Source organism: Sesamum indicum, linkage group LG6, assembly GCF_026168435.1.
Source record: "Sesamum indicum cultivar Baizhima isolate 11 linkage group LG6, ASM2616843v1, whole genome shotgun sequence".
Lineage (NCBI taxonomy): Eukaryota > Viridiplantae > Streptophyta > Magnoliopsida > Lamiales > Pedaliaceae > Sesamum > Sesamum indicum.
Window position 1 is genome coordinate 2,357,112 of NC_142662.1, and position 18,110 is coordinate 2,375,221.

Here is an 18,110-nt window from a genome sequence, read left to right on the forward strand (position 1 = left end):
TGAATAAAATAAAATTATAAAATTTATAAAAAATGTTGTGTAAATCTGTAATTAATTTAAATGAATTTGTTAAGGTTAGATGCCAACTCGTTACTTTCTTTTTTAAAGAATTTATAAAATTTTGAACTTCTTACTTTAAAACCTTATAAGATCTTTTCTTCAAAAAAATAAAAATAAAAATACAAAACGCTTAGTAACATCTTATAAGATACTTATAATTCCACGCAAGCACCCTCTAAATTGGCTAAAGTTGTGCAAAGAACTTAGTCGCCTAAAAATAAGTAATCAAAAGTTAAAACATTTTTCCATCACAACTTCAACATAGAATGGACGTATCTGGCCAAGTCCCCTTGGGACTTGAAAAGAGTTTGCTGCCAAGCAAGGACATTCAGATTACAAATTCACAGAAGCATACCCACAAAATCATGGGATCCATACACAAATTACAAATTCAGAACGGATGTAGAGCACATGTTGAGTAGGATCTAGAAAGACCCACCTTTCAGATAACAAGAGAAACAAGGAAAAAAGACTAGAAAATCATTTACACCTGCGTCGAACTAGATGCTGCAACAAGAAAAATGTTTCTAATAACCCTAAAGAAAGATCTAAGCTATCAGTTTTTCAGCTATTGAAATTTATGCTATAGTCTTTGCTTCACGCGTCTGCCATTGATATCACTTCCGTCTAGGATAGCTTCAAGTCCTTGCTTGCCAACCGCAACAGAATGCTCATTGATCCTAGCAACGTACTCTAATAATTCAGTCAGAACATGAGGACAGCTTTCTTTCAAGTATTCAAAACCGTCTGTCTGCATAACAGCTGCATTAAAGAAAAGTTGAACCATAAGTGATAATAAAAGTAGGTTGTAAACTTTAGAATCCTAGATAATCAAGTTCCTACTGAGTTAAGGCCCAAAATATTCTCTTCACCCCCACAATTCTCACACCTTCCAATCCTACATATTCTTAAACTACAACCACAAAATAATTAGACTAAAAGCTCAAGATACTAAACCAGTATAATCATATTCAAAATACATTACAACCTGATACATTATATGGTGCTCAAAATGTATTGCAATCAGAAATTACAAAACCATAGCAGAAAAGATGCTGCAAAAATTATACAACTTTAAGCTGGATCAATCAAGATGGCACCTACCACCGGCAATTAGTATACTGACATATTCTTTTGTACAAACTTAACTAGAACTCCTAGTGCATCCACATGTCCATGTTACTACTTCTCAGACTTTAACTAATTGATAGAAGATAAGCAGTTCTTTTTCCTAAATATGGAGTAAGAGTAAATGCATACATAATATATACCTCTAAGATTTTCAGGCAATGCCACAAATTTGAGACACACAGCTTTCAGCTGGAAACAGTGGTGCTGCTCTGCCAGTGCTAGTGTTGTTGCAACAGTATTGATAGCAATGTCCTCACATAGGTTAGACTCACAGAGCAGTCTAAGCCTATCTAAACCATACCGATCAGCAGCAGCAAGCAGATGCTGAGACATCAATGTTGAAGCCCATTTTGAGTTCAATCCAGTGAGCTCTTCCATGTCTGGTAGTGTATCCCAGTATATAAAATGAAGTAGAGCCTGGAAGGTCCATAAAGTAGATTAAACAAGTTATTCTCTCAGAGTCAAGCATCTAAGAGAATCACAAAGTTCCCCACTGCAAATAAAACAATGCTCAAATGTATAATTCACCTGCACTTTGACATCAATTAATCAAGTAATCCAAACTTGGAAAGCCAAATCTTCCATTATAGGCCGCAATTAAGACACAAAATAACTAATGAAGCAACTGCAAACAGAATTGTTTCTCTAGGCTGATACAGAAAGATAAGGTATATGTTTCAATTGTTTTGCTACAGAGAGAGGCACATCTGTAGACCCCATAATTATGAAGCCATATGAAAACTGATCTCTGCATTATAATTATCTTCTAAGTAAAGTTATTTAGACTAAAACTCCATCTTGAACAAAATATCCTTTCTTCGAAGCCACACAACTAGTTAAATTTACAAAATTCAGGAACTAAAGCAGGCCTACTCGCAAAAAAAAACATGGACTATCAGCACTATGCTATTTGCTTGAAAACAAGTTTTACCAACTCTGGCTATGGTTTTGGTAAATGAAAGACTGCAAGATGAAGTGCGGAAAATGCTACCCCACCGGCAATTAGTATACTGACAAGTTAAAGGTGGTTAATAGCCATTTAGTAGAAACTAACTCTGAAGACAAACATTATCAAATGTGCAATAAACTATCATACACACATATATATCACTACAATAAAACCAAAGTTCTAGAAGAGAAAAGTGCAAAAGACCTTAAAAACTGGTGCCTCCATATCTTCAATTTTTATACACTCTGTGTTTTGATCCTTCATTGGACCATATAACTGAGCTCTAAATACTGGAGAACGAGCTGCAAGCACTAACTTATGAGCAGAAAAGGTTTCTCCATCAACTTCAAAATTTACATCAGTTCCTTTTCCACTTTCCAGCAGCTTCCCAAAATGCTGACCAATGTCTGATGGGGGTAATGGTATAGAGTAGATCTTAGGTCCCTCTGTGTGAGACTTAACAACACCCACGCAGCAATGAACTTGAAGGCAGTCATCTTTCAGGTAGTCAGATGCTTCCAGAGCAGTTCTTTTGAAAAATCGCTTGTATCCCCTGCAGCCAAAATTACCGATTTATGTTAGACTGCACAAAAATTCGGGCATCATGCAAAGCTAGTGTAATTATATCAGGAAAGTTTCCATTCACCATTTCTTTAATCTTTAAGTGCTAAGAAGTACCATAACATCGTTTTCCTCGAATAAGATGTAAACAATCTTTTCAATCTTGAAGGAAATTGTGCCTCTCAGAGCAGTGTGGAATTGCACTAAGTAGGTAATATATCATAATGAAACCATTTCGGAAATCTAGACATAGTGATATCTGCCTCACAACAATGACAGGAGGCAGCTACAAAGAACCTCCCAGCATCTCAAACAAACCAACTATGGTCCATAACATAAACATAAAATAAGCAAACAAAGAATTCAGACAGGAGCAACTCTTGTATGGGAATGCCATTAAATGTAAGTATGAGGAAATAAAATTCAACACACTGCACATAAAAGCAGACAGCAATCCTCAGAGCTGACATTAGCATAGTAGAAAGAAGATAATTGATAATTCAAAATCAGCAAGGCAACCAAACTTCATATACTAGACTAAACTACACAACTAAAACAATCCAAAACACCCACAAAAAAGATTCAACACGAGAAATCACAAAGAAAGGGAGGAAGACCCACCACATGCTGCCTCGATATTTAAGAGTGTAGGGTCCACTCTCCAACGCCCTCCCGAAATGGCTATGAACCTTGTGTCTCTCCCTTCCACTCTGATCCAAAAGAGTAAGCTCAAAAAGCGCCCTCACATCCGTGCCCTCGCTTGCCAAAGCGATAAACAGCGAAACATAAGTCGCATTATCTTCCACACTCTTCCCATCGGGATAGAAATAAATCGCCCACGCATATCCACCAACCATAAACGTATCCGACGCTATGTACTTCCCAATCCCAATTCCCTTCGACAATGAATACCCAGTGATCTTGAAGTCGTGCGATCCGTTAACGGTCTCCGTTATCGACGTTGATGTCGTCACCGCCGGCGAAGACGGTGACTCTGACGAAGAAGAGGGCTTCGATGTATCCTTGTAAACCCTACCCATCACAACCATACACGTCTTGACAATTCTAAATTTGTTCAACAATTTATAATAGAACTGCGTAGAAGTTCTTGAATTAAGCTAATTGCAAAATGACGGGGTAATATGACGCAATTGAGGTCAGATCTGAGCAAAATTCGAACGATATAAATTGCCGGGAAATGGATTCGAGGGATTTAATCGGGGGGCGATTGCGGGAAAATCTAGGGTTTCGGATTGAATTGGAATTGACAAATTCCAATTGGTCGATTCTAGGGCTTCAGGGAGGAGGAGGAGGATGATGGAAGCCGTACTTTATTAGATGGACGGAGAGAGAGAAAGAGAGAGAGAGAGGGGGGGGGGGGGCGGAGAGTTTTTAGAGAGAGAAAAAGAAAGGAAATGTTTAGCAGATGAGAAACGATGACTGTGTATATATATAGAGCCGTTGTAGCAGAAAATAATTGCTCCGAGTAATGATAAGGTACATGCAGAGCATTGAAACAGAGTCCCACGCCATTGAACTCTCTGAAAGCTGATTGGCGCATTTTAATGAAAATGTGGAATTATAAAAAGTTTCAGTAAAAGTGGGACCCCCGGAATGGGAGTTTGTGGTGTTAATTGTTGGGGGAGTTTGCAGGGGTTCTGACCCAACCACGCGCTCCAGTACACGCGTGTGGCGACGAAAAAGCGTAAAGTTATCTGATGACAATTAAAAGTGTGATAATCAGAGAAAATTTGGGAGGCCATTCGCGCCTTTAGACCATTTTCTGCTATTCTTTGGGTTTGGGGTGATGTCAGCAATCATTTGTAATACTTAAATGCATCAACTCTATTTTTAGTTGCATATTTGATCAACTTGCTATTTATTTAATATAATTGAAATATTAATTTTGTGTAAATTATGATTGGTGAATTAATTACTTGTTTTTTCTAAGAATAATTTATTTGGAAGCTTCACCTTGTAAATAATAATAATTATCAATTGATTTAAATTTAAATTAATTATATGATAGTAAAAATATATTTAATAATTGTATAAAGTATATTATTTTTATTGATTAACTCAAAGAATATTTAATTCACAATTTAATTAAAAAAAAAATTCGGATCAAGCAGGTTGGAGCCACCCTAATGAGTTTTAGACCACGATAGGACGGGTATTGTGTTCATCTCAATCCACTCGGACATGTCCTGTTGCCGAGCCTAATCCATATCAACCTAATCAAGAATGATGATAAGTGAAATAGTATTTCACTTTCATCTACCACAAATATTTGTGATTTTTTATTGCAGATATACATAAAGTTCTAAACCTACTCATTGCATCAAAAAACATATTCACAGTTTTGTTCTTCCCTCGTTGATTCAAAGGAAAAACAATTGGGTTACCATTATGAACTTTTGGAAATATTACAGCCACTCAAACATTAAGCTAAATAAAATCTAGAAACAATTATAACCAAGCACATGTGCATAATATGTAATCAGACATGTATTTTATCATAATAATTCTGATTAGAATCAAAGAACGTATTTGACAAATTTAAAGGTAAAATCTTTTTGTAAATCTCCCTTTGATTTGGTTTGAATTTTTATAACGTTAATTTGAAGGCTTATGTCAGTAATCTCGAATTAAACGCAATAGTCTTGACTTTAAATTTGATGATTGGAAAGTGGATTCGTCACTTGAATTTTTTTTAGAATATATTTGGATATTTATAATGATAATTCGAGGACTTAGTGTTAGTAGTCCGGAATAAAACGCTATAACTTATTGTGCACATTCGACGAATGACTCGATCTTCGCCTTAAGCACTTTGAATAAAATGCTATAACTTATTGTGCACATTCGACGAACGACTCGATCTCCGCCTTAAGCACTTTGAATATTCTTGTGCACTCGAATTTGGAACCTTCACCATAGACGAGGGAGCATGGTCCTCCTCCCTGCCCACAACACGCTTTAGTAAACCTATATCAATCTTAATACCATCAAATTTCATATCAACAACATCAGTGAAGATGCTCACATCCTCAGCAACAGAAGTCACTCGACCCTCAACAAAACCCGATAAACACTAATTTCTGCATTGAATCGACCCTAGCGCAAGGTCTCAACCTACTGAAGCAGCGCCATTGGTAGGGAATCTGGGGTTGCCCAAGCAGCTCCATAATTCAATGAATTTGTGTCTCCAATTCAGCAACATGTTCAACATTTCCATAGCCAAAACTCACAGAACCAGATGGAACCTAGCTCTAAAAAATAACTGTCATAGGGGTTTCAACGACTAGAAATTTTTCACCTGGTGTGCTAGTTAGCCTTTTCCTCAACCTCAATATCATTCGTGTTTGATATAGTTCAAAATCAGATTTAGCAAGTCAATAATACACATATGCACAGACTAACAGCAAGAATAATCAATGCACGATAGTTTATAGGAATTAACCTAACTTTACATTAATCACCAAGTAAGAATACAAGAAGCACCTCAAGCTTGCACACACAACTCACCATGAAACTCTGATGCAAAATAATACAAAAATGTGGAGTGAACAACCCTCACTGTTGGGCCAATCAGAACAAGCCGACTAAGAGTCCGGTAGAGCCAAGTGGACAGCGATTGTCACAATAGTGAACGATGCCAATTGCCTCCCACAACTCCAGCCATGTTCTCCTAAAACCATATAGAAATCCTCAGCAAATGTTCATCTCAATTGCTGAGTTAAACAACCAACATCAATTCGTGTTGCGTGCATCTGTCGTTCCTTGCACGTGCACCCACAAGCCATTTACCTAGTCTGCAGCCCATAAGGGGCTGCCTGTGTGGCAACATCCTACCATCTAGACATCGTGTGCTATTTGCTCGCAGCATCTAACCAACTCCGTAGAGTTGTTTTCTCCGTGCGTGCAACACCCGATAAAAGTATACATTAGGCACTGGCTGCGCGCATAATCCATTGTTGGCACGCTCTCCGCACGACCACCGCCTGCAACCGTACGGAGTGCGTGCGGACAATGGATATTTGCTTAATCACAAAATATGATATAAAATTATCGAATCACTGATATTTGCTTCATTTGTTGGCAAAAAAAATCTAAATTTCCTTGAATACTTTAAATTTCATACATGACAATACTTGATTTTATCCATTAATCAATATTTTATTTTATAAAAAATATCAAATTAATGAAAAAAATATATTGCATATGTCAATATATAATTGACAAATTTTGCATGCCTACTAAGGGACTTTGGCTAATTAATTTTGCTTTAATATTGAATTTTCTTTATATATTATATATACATTTGCACTAATTTATTCCACGATAATCATCAAATATAATAATCAATAAATAAAATGAGAAATTTCAACTTTAATGATTAAATTTTTATTTAATAGTATCAAGTAAATTAAAAGTGAATTATAAATAATAAAATTAAATATTTTAAATTATTGTTATTATTTTTTAAAAAATATAATTGTACATATTAATATTACAAAGATAAAAATAAAAATAAAAATATCAAATTAATATTTTTTTAGGAATAACTACACTCCCTCCTCCTGAGGTTTGGTGTAACTACACATAGACCCCTTATGATTTAAAAAATTACATCTAGCACCCCTGAAGTTTGCTTTCGTCTAACAAATAAGTCCCTCCATTAGTTAAAATTCACTAAATTTGCTGATATTAACAGAAAAATTGAATGAGGATTGCTATTTACCCCCTGATTAACTTATTACTGATTTATTGTAGGTCAAATAACTTTTCGGATTAAACTACCCTCATAACGATAAAAAATATACCTACTTACATGTACCAATGTGCGAAAACGTATGAGGGTATTTTGATTATAAAAATATTTATTTGACCTGTAATAAGTCAATTGGGGATAAATATATATATGTTTTGTTAACATCAGCAAATTTGGTGAATTTTGTCTAACCAAAGGACTTATTTGTTAGATGGAAACAAATTTTAAGGGTACTAAATGTAATTTCTCAAATCACAACAGATTTACATATAATTACACCAAATTTCAGGGAAAAAGATATAGATATCTATATATTTTTTAACTAATAATGATATATTAAATTTTAAATATACGCAATATGTTCTAGTTAATTTAAATACATAAAAAAAAAAATGACGGCTGTGATGATCCATAGGAGTGGCCACGCTGAAAATCACGATGAATGGAGTGGACCGCAGAGGAAGTACTGTAAAACAGAGGCCCTTTGTTCTGACAATCCCCAGAAGAATCCAAACATAGAACAAGTCGAAAGACACAGTTGTCCGGATACAAAGATCACAACCTGAATCCCCACACAGCCACACGAACCCCTTTCAGATCTTGCATCACAGGAAATTAAAATAAAAAAGAAGGAAAATTCCATTTTCTTGATTTTATTTAAGCCAATAGCTTGCAAATAAAAGAGGGCCTCGGCTTGGGAATAAAAATCTTGGGAATTTGAGGTGTTGTGGAGGATAAGTCAAAAGTGTGCTGTGACCCTTAAAAGATGGCAAGAGAAATCCGGGTTATCGGATCTGAAGGGATATTCTGAGACTGGGTTACTCTTGAGAGAGAGAGATGGTGGGGGAGCTCTGCTTGATGGCCTCACATGGCTACCCTCCTGGATTGGGAGTCTTTCTCCATCAAGAACAGGGTTTAAGCAGAGGGTCGAAGGTAAAGATTGTTCCTTTATTCAGTTTTTTTTTGAAAAAAAAATAAATCTGGGTTGTAAGCCATGTTAACTCAATTGAATTAAAATGTTTTCTGTTGAGTTTTGGGGATTGAAAGGGGTGATTGAGATGAAAAGGGCCTGAACTGTTTGTGTGTTTGTGCAAGAATTTGGATTTGAGTGATTTTGTCTTTCCTGTGTAGTCATTCTGATGGCTTTTTATCAAATTCTTGCTGGATTATGGACATTGGTGGATCTTCATGCTAATATCATGCTGTTTGTTCCCATAATTTCTTAATTGTTTGTTTCTTAGTTTTGTTTGTTTATGTACGAACCAAATGAATCATGGCTATGATTTCTTGAGTAATTATATATCGTTGGTGTTGGCGTCGATGATAGGGGAGATTTCAGGTTCTAATCATGTCTGTTATGTACTATTCTTTTTAGTTGTATTTGGTATCTGTTCACAGACATAAGACATAATATTACTGAGCATTTTGTTTGTGATCTCTTATGTTGTCTTGACTGAGCTGCATCCTCTGATGGATTTCTCTTATCCTCATTCCTTTGCTTTCTTCATTCTTTGTGTTTCAGGACTTGCACCATTTTTTCCACTATCACAGTTCAAATCAGGATCTCGTAAATTCCCACCCGTTAAATTTATGTCTACAGCAAAAAGAGGAGTGGAAATCACAATTAATGGACAGTCACCACCTTTTCACAATCGACTCAAACTCTTCAAGGTTGGCACTCTTTGATGTTCAAGGTTCGCAGCTTTCTCACTTCTCTCCTAATCATTCAAGTATCACTTACTTTAACGATGTTGTCGTTTGTCAATAGTAAATAAAAATGAATTGTGAGTTATCCTGATGTTGCTTTCTTTTTAAGACAGATAATCATCCCAACTCATTACTTTTTAGCTTTGGGATTGCCGAGCAATACACCAGACAGGAGAAGATATTGAAGTTACTTGCATCTGGATCGATTGAACCAGACGGTAGTTTACTGGATTTATCTATGCTCTATGATTTGATGGGGCCTCAACAACCCATCAGAGACTTACCTCAGCAACCATTTGCTTCTTATCCTCGATGGTGCTTTGATGATGCCGAGTCTCAGCAGTCTCTTATATACCCAACAAGGGAATTATACTTCAATGAACATTCTTTCGAGTTAACGGGGGACATGAGCTGCTGTACAGAAAATATATACAATCCTGATTGCCAGCTACAATTACAGTGTAATTGCATTGGGAATGAGATGAGTGATATCCTCTCCGTCATTTCTGACTTTCACATGTCAAAGAACACAGTTAAGTCAAGTAAGCAGACGATGCTGGTCCCTTATTTTGAGAGGTATCATCTTTCTTTCTTTTGTTAGCCGTTTTACTTTCTCGGTGAAATTGTATATCCATGTTGTACAATGCTATAAAGTTGGATGGACTAAGGGATGTTGAATTTGTTATATAGTGGATGCTTCTGATTTTTCTTTTGGTGATTTATTCATATTTCCATGAATAGAATAAATCAGGATTTGTTAGTTTTGATGTTCTTCCATCATTTACTGCGCAGAAATTTTGATTCTCAATTAGATTGTTGTTTCATGGGTTCTACGTTATTACTAGTTCTGTAAATGGACATTGTCTTGTCCAGTTCTCTTCCAGGGGAAGTTCACCTTGTTTCCATTTCATTTGGCAGGCGTAAAAGAGTACGATCCAACATGAATTCATTAAACTTTGCAACAGAGAAAGTTGCGCCTTTGAAGGGGTAAGACTGTGCTTTCAGCTGAAACTTGTGTTAGTTTTGAAGTACGAAATTCTCTGATGTTTCATGTCTTATTTCAGCCATGCGAAAGTGAAGGAAAAGACATCATCACAGAAGAGGAGGGCCAGCACAAGAATGGGCAAGAAAACGGACATATATTGCAACAGCTACCTTCATGCATGCGAAAGTCTCCTGTCCATAATTGTGAATAGAAAGCAGCAGGGTAACAGTACAATCCTCTCCGTGAAGAAATCCGGTCTGCAACTGCCTCAGATGCTGACCCAATTTTCTGCAACAGTTGCTGGGACTGGCATTGCTGTTGTCTTATCAGTAGCTTGTAGAGTCGCGTGCGGTCGTGTGCCATTCTGTGGGTCTAAGGTTTTGAGCACCGGATTGGGTTTGGGACTCGTATGGCTCTCTTGGGCCGTGAATAGACTGAGGGATACGGTTATCTCCATTGGCAAATCTTCTGGCAAGTCGGGTGCTAGAGAAGAGGAAATGATGAATCATTTGGATAGAAATTTGAAGGATATTTACTTTCGAGCAGCAGCGATAATGGTTGTTGCAGTGCTGCGGTTGGCATGACTGATGATAAATCGCTCAAACTTGGACCTGAACCTGAAACGACACTCCTTAAATTCGTCCTTTTGATTGATTTTTGTAGTCGACTGCTGCAATTGGATTTACTGAATTAAGAGATTTAGAAATGTATAACTTTGCAGAAATAATGCAGATGGAATGAGAGCTCAGGTTATCATTTATTTCATGCATTTTGAACCATCTTGCACTAAAAATACTGCTACGTAAACTACATTTGCATCACAAGTAGGTAAGATTCTTGCATATTTAAGATAAATGAATGTCTGAACAAATCATGGCATTCCAAGTTCACTATCATCAACAGAGTAGAGTAGTGATGTACTTATGACCAATTTAGCAGGGTGAAAGCACTAGTAAGATACTCTGCGGGGCAAATTATTCTTTGATGATACAGGTGAGAGCTTCAAGATACAAAAGAACTGTGGACAAGACTATTTCAAAAAGCTCGTCTTCTTTCCAACACTCCCAGTGGATGTTAACAAAGACTGTCTGATAATCCCACGAAAACATTAGCACTGACGACTATATGAGCAGTTAACACATTTGGTAATGGCCTCGTGGGGAACAATGAACTCCTCGTTTGTCATTTAAGGGAAAAGGAGGCTGTCTGAAATGTCTAGAAATCTGTCTCAACTCATAACCTTTGAAACAACTCCAGCACCTACAGTTCGCCCACCCTATATGGTCGAGGAATAAGGACCGAAACTCCTAGAAGCTCGTAATTTATCCAGCCGACAACAAGTTGAACCATTGTTGGGTTGTTCTAGTGAAGGTGGTAACAAGTACTCGATGATTGATCTTGTCCATTTAGCAATGTTCGGGGGTTGCGTTTTTTAACTAGGGCAAGTTGCAAGTGTTCCTAAGGATTTATAGTACCATCATTCTAAGCGATAGCAATAGTTCGATAATTAAGGGGGATGTCACTTTGCTCCTCAAGCGGGACTTGCATCACGTGATGCTAGATATCCTGAAGTCCCTTCTGCAAGCAAACATTCCAAACGGGCTACCCACTAAGGGGGAATCTATTCGTGAGGTTGCAGGGGCAGACCCTGCTTCTCGAGGGAACTAACAGTTCTCGAACCGATGCTCGTTCTCCATCACCGAGTACTTCTGCACCCATCAACTGTGCTCATATTGTGGAAGCAATCATATGTTGCATGATCTCGAACAGGGTCGAGGACAAACTCCTAAAGGCGTCAGAGAAAGTGTTGTTGCACGGAGGATACCGTAGCTTCAATGGGGCCAAAAGATGCCCCACCAGCACGTTCAGCGGGGGCTAGGGGTATCCCCACTACCTACAAGACTAGATTATCTCCAGCATGACATCCACACCCTTTTGCTTCTCCATTCCACTTTACGATGCTTCTATTGATCTAGCGTCTTAGTTATGTTTTCTCACAAACTGCACCACTTGATGCAAGCAAAATTAGCTCGTTGAATATCACTTGGACCTTGATTCCTTGGGCCAAAGTTTTTGCATGTCTAAAATAAAGGACTTGCAAAAAAGAAGTTAGCACTCTGACGTCTAAGAGGGTATTTGGCTAAGCTTATAAGCTCCTCAAAACATCTTATAAGATGTTCAGAGCTTATAAGCTCTAAATATTTATTTGACTATTTTTTTTAAAGTGCTTATAAGATCGCAAAATAAGATGTTTTGGATCTTATAAGCTCTTTAGAAACAATTTAACTTTCTCAACTTTTTTTATAACATCTTATAAACTATATAAAAATAATATATTATACGACAAAAATATTCCTATTCATATACTCACATACTGTCACTCTCTCTCTCACACACACACTCTCCTCTCTCTCCCTCTCTCTCTATCTCTCTCTCACACACACATACAAACACACACTCTCTCTTTAGGATTTAAGGAACTTCTTTTGCTATTTAATTTTCTAAGATACGAAAAAGAGAAAATACTTCATTATATATTAATAAATTATTATAGTTAAATAAAAATAAGATGGATATTGATATTATATCATTGAAAAATATAAATTTAAGACACTATAAATTATACGACTAGGAATAATTATTCCATTAACAAAGAAAATATCAGTTATGTATCTATATTAATATTCGACTAGCATGAATGCACATATGCATTATTTTTATTCAAAAATTTAGATAATAATTCGTCATTCTTTTTTGTTATTGGCAAAAGATTATCTATTAGATTTTTATTTAAATTTAAACTAATGTGTACTATTTATAAAATTATTTAAAAATTTTGTTAAACAAAATATGTCTAGAAATAACAACTTATTCGATTCTAATGGCATCATGTCCATTTTAGTCATTTTACCAATTAAAGACCTTATTATGTTAAACATCCTAACCTCTTATAAGATGTTTTCACATCTTATAAGTTTTAACATTTTATTTTATCTAAACATTTTAGGAGCTTATTTTTAAAATAAGATCCAACATCTTATAAGATCCTAAAATATCTTATAAGACGTAGGAGCTTATAAGATATTTTAGAAAAGCTTAGCCAAACACCCTCTAAGTCAATAAACAGTTGTGAAAATATAAGATTAAGCAAGATAAAATAGCAATGAATGCTGAAATATAACAAGAGAAGAATATTGATAAAGTGCTCTTGTGTGAAGACTTAGTCCCCCAGCGACTAAAGAAGTATGACCCATTGAGAAGACCCTCAAATCTAGAGGTGGTTAGGGGAGATTTTCAAGGAGTCATGTTGGCCGAGAAGACCTTGGTTGAATATAACGAGTTCTCATAATATTTGACACGATAACAAATACCTTCTTGTTATTTATAAAGTTATCAATACTCCCTGATTTTAACAGTCATCCAACAACTAACCCAATCTGTTAGTCTTTATTTGTTGTCCATTTATTTTTTTACGGTGAAATTGCACAAAATGACTTTTGGACTATGAATAATAATTTTATTTATTTTTGGAATAAGTGGACCATTTTTTAAAATTTTTCATCCACCTCGTCTGATTTATTTATTTTTTACAAATTATTTTTTAAAAGAAAAGAAAGGGATAATTGCATTCCCCTCTCCTGAGATTTGGTGTAATTACATCTAGCACCCTGAGGTTTGCTTTTTTCGTCTAACAAATAAATCCTTTCGTTAGTCAAAATTCACTGAATTTGTTGATATTAACAAAAGTAAATCACAACGATCTCTCCTGAGGTTTAGCATAATTATGAATACCCCTTGTTTTTTGAAACTATCAATATCCCCTTGATTTTAATGGTCGTACGTCTAACAATTAACCCATTCTGTTGGTCTTTGTTAGGTTTCCATCCATTTTTTATAGTGAACTGACCAAAATGCCCTTGTGGACTAAAAATTATAATTTTATATATTTCTTAAATTTTTTTAATTTTTGTATCGACTAAGTGGATAATTTTTTTATAATTTTTTCTTCCACACTGTCAGACTTTTTTTATAAATTTTTATTTTTATTAAAAAAAATACAACAAGGATATAATTGACAATTTCATACCTCCATTCAAGTATTTCATAATTTCATCCAAACATCTGGGAGGGGTATTTCTAATTTTTCAAGCAACGAGAGGTATTCGTAATTATATCAAATCTCAGGAGAGGTAGTTATGATTTACCCTATTAACAATTAACTAAGCATAGTATAATTATCCCGAAAAGAAAAAAATATAGTATAGGCAGAGTTGACAATCCTCATTTATTATCTTGGGATTGTATAATTTCATTAAACGGTATTAATAATTTTCTAAAGAACGAGAACATATTTATACTTACGACATATTTCAAAACAAGTGGTGATAATTTTAGCTCAAATGGAAAAAGAAGTGCCCCACAAAGGGCTTCAGCTTCCTCCCCATTTCTCCAACACCACTGTACAGTCTATACCCATTCCCAGATGGATTCTTCACAAGCTTTAGTCATGCTATCCAGAACATCACCAACCATCATAGTTTACTTGATTCCCCCAACTCAAAAACTCATTGGATTGTGGACTTCTGAGCCACACCAGAATCTGATTCCACACAACTTTACAATGTTGCATCCACGAAAACCAAACCTACTGCCTACCTAAGTCCACATTGATGAGGTAAGTTCAAATGCTGTCGCAAATCCCAGTACTCGTCGCTTGCTAATCATACACAACACCAACGATCTCTGATTCGATTTGTTTGAGTCCCCGTCTCTAAGTCTCACTCCTTTGAAAACAATACATAGGCAAAGAGAATCCGTCGGGCCACACAGAATAACATTATGTAGAAATTTAGCCTAAAAGCCTTTCACACGTTAAGATCATTATGATGATTAGTCGCTTTAATTCGTCCTTTTTAAACAGCGATGTCGTCTTCATTCTTTCTTCATCACATCGAGTCTTATAGAACACAAGACCAAGAAAATGGCACAGAAAAAGAACGTGAGAAACTGTGAAGGTGTGTGCAAGAAGCTCTACAATGCTGTCAGCCCATTCAGGGCGAGGATCTGCCGGTTATCCCATCTGCCTCAGCCCAGTCCTGTCGAGAACAGTTCACCTCAGCCCAAACCAGTTCGTGCTTTTCATCAACCATGCCTGAGCAAAACCATCCCTGTTGAATTTGAGCCTCCTACTGCTCAATTTTCTACTCAAAAGAACAAGAAACTTGCAGTTCTTCCTTCACCGGCTGTAGTTCACTCTGCAGGAAATAGTAATGATTTCCCTGAAAGGGAAATACAGATTGTTGGTGGGCAGAAGGCTGCTACGCCGGAGAAAGCAGCAGCCACTGGGCAAGTCGGAAAAGTTGGATTCTCAAAGGCTAATAAGTCCTCCAGGAAAGATGATGATTCAGTTCATGAAGGCAGGTTCTCGGAGTACATCGAAAAGGTGAAGAACAGGATGATCAACACTGCATCAAACGTCGGCAGTGAGAAGGGCGTCTCGTTTAAGTGAAGAATGCGCGCGCGGCGGTAAAGATTCTGACATGAAAGGGCTTTCTATAGATGTCTTATTGTGATTGTTTTGTTGTGGTACTGTACCAGGTTGATGTACACTGTCGCTGCTTCTTGGTGTTACAAATGTTTGAATATTCCTTATGATTGTGGCTTATTGATGATATGCTTTGTAGTAAATAATGTGGAAGAGATTATGGCCATCACTCAAGTTTTGACATCTCACCTCTCAAATGACTAAAGATTCTAAGTTAGGACAATTATGTGGCCGGACGATGACATCTTATATTTGTGAAAAAAAGTATATATTATATCGAGCTCCTCTAAAATTTAATATAATTACAAGTACCTATTATTATTTGAAAAATTAATGATATTTCAAATATGACATAATTATCCGACCTTTGTATAGTAAGACAAAAGTATCAACTTTACCATTTGTTGAAGTTTCAATATTATTTTTAAGGGTAAATTATAATTTGTCACTCAAACTATGTCCGTTTTTACATTTTGACATCTAAACTTTTTTGTGTGTCAACTTGTCATCTCAATTTTACGAAATTTGCACTTTATCATATATGATCTTTTTTTGTTGATTTTTTTATCGAAAAAACATCACATACTGTGTATATATAAAAAATATCACATTACATAACCCTTTAAGTATCACAAGTGCACTGCATGTGATGTTTTCTTGACAAAAACTTGGTGAAAAAATAGTTATAAATGGCAAAGTACAAAATTTCATAAAGTTTAAATGGTAAGTTGACACACAAAAAAATTTAGATGTCAAATTGTAAAAACGATCATAGTTCGAATGATAAAATATAATTAACCCTTCTTTAAAAAAAAAATGAAAATTGTTAAGATGTTGGACGGACCAAATGTAGAACTGGTAAAAACTTGATGTGGAATGGATGTTATTACAATATATATATATATATATATATAATTTTTAAGAAAATATATAACTTTATAATTAATTTAGGTTCAAAAGGTTACGTTGGGCCATTCAATACAAAATTTGGATGCATGAAAATTAACTGCATTGGTCACTTTTTTTTAAAATTATACATTAATCACACAATAAATACATATATTAAATTTACAGCATAATTTATTCAGATCCAGTGTTAGCATAATTTATTCAGATCCAGTGAAACCCAGTGCGAATTAGAATTTCCCCAACAATCAACTATGTATTGTGAAAAAATGGCGGAGACAGACACACAGAAATGTATCTTAGGTTTGAAACAAAATTTGATCATTTTAGACATACCTAAATGTTATTATACTTGATTAATTATTAAAGTTTCATAGCATCTCAATATATATATATATATATATAATAGTATATCGGTTATATACATGGATTTGGAAACCCTTATCACAAAATCCTATAAGATGATGTAAATCAAACTTAAATAAAAGTTCAAATAATGACCTATTATAAAATTAACACCAAAATATCTAATAACTACATCATAATCTTGAAAAATTGAATTTGATTAAATCAAATCAATCACATAATTTTTTTTTAAATTGTATATTAATCAGATTTTATATATATTACATTTGATATATAATTAATTCGACAAATTTGATCGAGAGTTTTCATGCCCTAATTAAAAATTCTGGTCAATAACAAACAAGGGATCTAATAAAATAAAGCATCCGACCTTAGCTCAGTTGGTAGAGCGGAGGACTGTAGTGTGTGAGCTGAAATCCTTAGGTCGCTGGTTCGAATCCGGCAGGTCGGATTTTGTCACTTTTTGACAGTATTTTCCCAATTGTAAAGCCCTTGTGGCGGGTGTGTGATGGGCTGATTCTATTTTATTTCTGCTTTTCTCTAAAATGTGCTATAAATATAAAGCCATGGTTTTGACACTGCTTCATTCATTTTTTGTGGTTCAAAAAATGCCCTCAATTCCTAAAATAATTAATTATCTATTTTAAGAGGTGTTATAAATATAAAGTGATATTTAATTGTTCATTTTTATCTAAAAGAATAAATAGTTAATAACTTAATTTTATCACCAAATCAATAAAATCTTTTCATGCGTTTTTTTTTATATTTATTGTACTCATTTGTTAGTTAACTTTGAGTTTGTAAAAAAAAAAAAAATCAAACTATTTAACTCACTAGTTATATTTTATTTTATTAGAAATAAAAGATATTTTTTCAATTAAAAATTTTTTAATTAAACTTAAAATGCAAAATTACTTAAAAAAGGAAATTTCTTTGAAGTAAATATATATATATATATATATATAATAAGAGCAATATTGTCTAAAAATTTGATTGTGATGGTAAATATTACATTTGTTAATTTAGGAGATAATTGTTACATGACATATAGTTTTGGGAGCAAAGTGTATTTTACCATTTCAACTATGAAGGGAAAAAAACAAAAAAAGAAAGAAGATACATTCAA

General features: G+C 35.0%; 2 protein-coding genes and 1 non-coding gene across 4 annotated transcripts; 2 read left to right on the forward strand and 1 right to left on the reverse strand.

Annotated features, from left to right (window-relative positions):
• Nucleotides 1–333: 333 nt before the first annotated feature.
• On the reverse strand, nucleotides 334–4,092 carry LOC105165278 (BTB/POZ and MATH domain-containing protein 2). The gene is made up of 4 exons (XM_011084241.3): nucleotides 3,323–4,092; nucleotides 2,345–2,693; nucleotides 1,332–1,608; nucleotides 334–822 (listed from the first exon to the last, which is right to left on the reverse strand). The coding sequence occupies exons 1-4, from the start codon at nucleotides 3,748–3,750 to the stop codon at nucleotides 644–646; spliced, it is 1,233 nt and encodes a 410-aa protein (XP_011082543.1). The 5' UTR covers nucleotides 3,751–4,092; the 3' UTR covers nucleotides 334–643.
• A 3,859-nt stretch (nucleotides 4,093–7,951) lies between these two features.
• On the forward strand, nucleotides 7,952–10,932 carry LOC105165277 (uncharacterized). Of its 2 annotated transcripts, XM_011084238.3 has the most exons (5): nucleotides 7,952–8,408; nucleotides 8,998–9,169; nucleotides 9,296–9,758; nucleotides 10,101–10,169; nucleotides 10,247–10,932. In XM_011084238.3, the coding sequence occupies exons 1-5, from the start codon at nucleotides 8,313–8,315 to the stop codon at nucleotides 10,749–10,751; spliced, it is 1,305 nt and encodes a 434-aa protein (XP_011082540.1). In that variant the 5' UTR covers nucleotides 7,952–8,312; the 3' UTR covers nucleotides 10,752–10,932. The 2 variants fall into 2 exon arrangements, with proteins under 2 accessions (XP_011082540.1, XP_011082541.1); XM_011084239.3 differs by lacking the exon at nucleotides 7,952–8,408 and having other exon boundaries at nucleotides 9,027–9,169; nucleotides 9,292–9,758.
• A 6,417-nt stretch (nucleotides 10,933–17,349) lies between these two features.
• Nucleotides 17,350–17,435, forward strand: TRNAY-GUA (transfer RNA tyrosine (anticodon GUA)). The gene is given in 2 exon segments: nucleotides 17,350–17,386; nucleotides 17,400–17,435. It is a non-coding gene; the product is annotated as a tRNA-Tyr (tRNA).
• Nucleotides 17,436–18,110: the final 675 nt, after the last annotated feature.

What these genes read in the sequence shown, in the direction of transcription:
- LOC105165277 (XM_011084238.3), top strand. Translation starts at nt 8,313, where the DNA reads ATGGTGGGGGAGCTCTGCTTGATGGCCTCACATGGCTACCCTCCTGGA. An exon ending in GGCACTCTTTGATGTTCAAG is followed by an intron (nt 9,170 to 9,295) that starts GTTCGCAGCTTT and finishes TTTTTAAGACAG; the next exon opens with ATAATCATCCCAACTCATTA. An exon ending in CTGGTCCCTTATTTTGAGAG is followed by an intron (nt 9,759 to 10,100) that starts GTATCATCTTTC and finishes TTCATTTGGCAG; the next exon opens with GCGTAAAAGAGTACGATCCA.
- LOC105165278 (XM_011084241.3), bottom strand. Translation starts at nt 3,750, where the DNA reads ATGGTTGTGATGGGTAGGGTTTACAAGGATACATCGAAGCCCTCTTCT. An exon ending in TGGAGGCACCAGTTTTTAAG is followed by an intron (nt 1,609 to 2,344) that starts GTCTTTTGCACT and finishes TGGACCTTCCAG; the next exon opens with GCTCTACTTCATTTTATATA. An exon ending in ATTGCCTGAAAATCTTAGAG is followed by an intron (nt 823 to 1,331) that starts GTATATATTATG and finishes TCTTTAATGCAG; the next exon opens with CTGTTATGCAGACAGACGGT.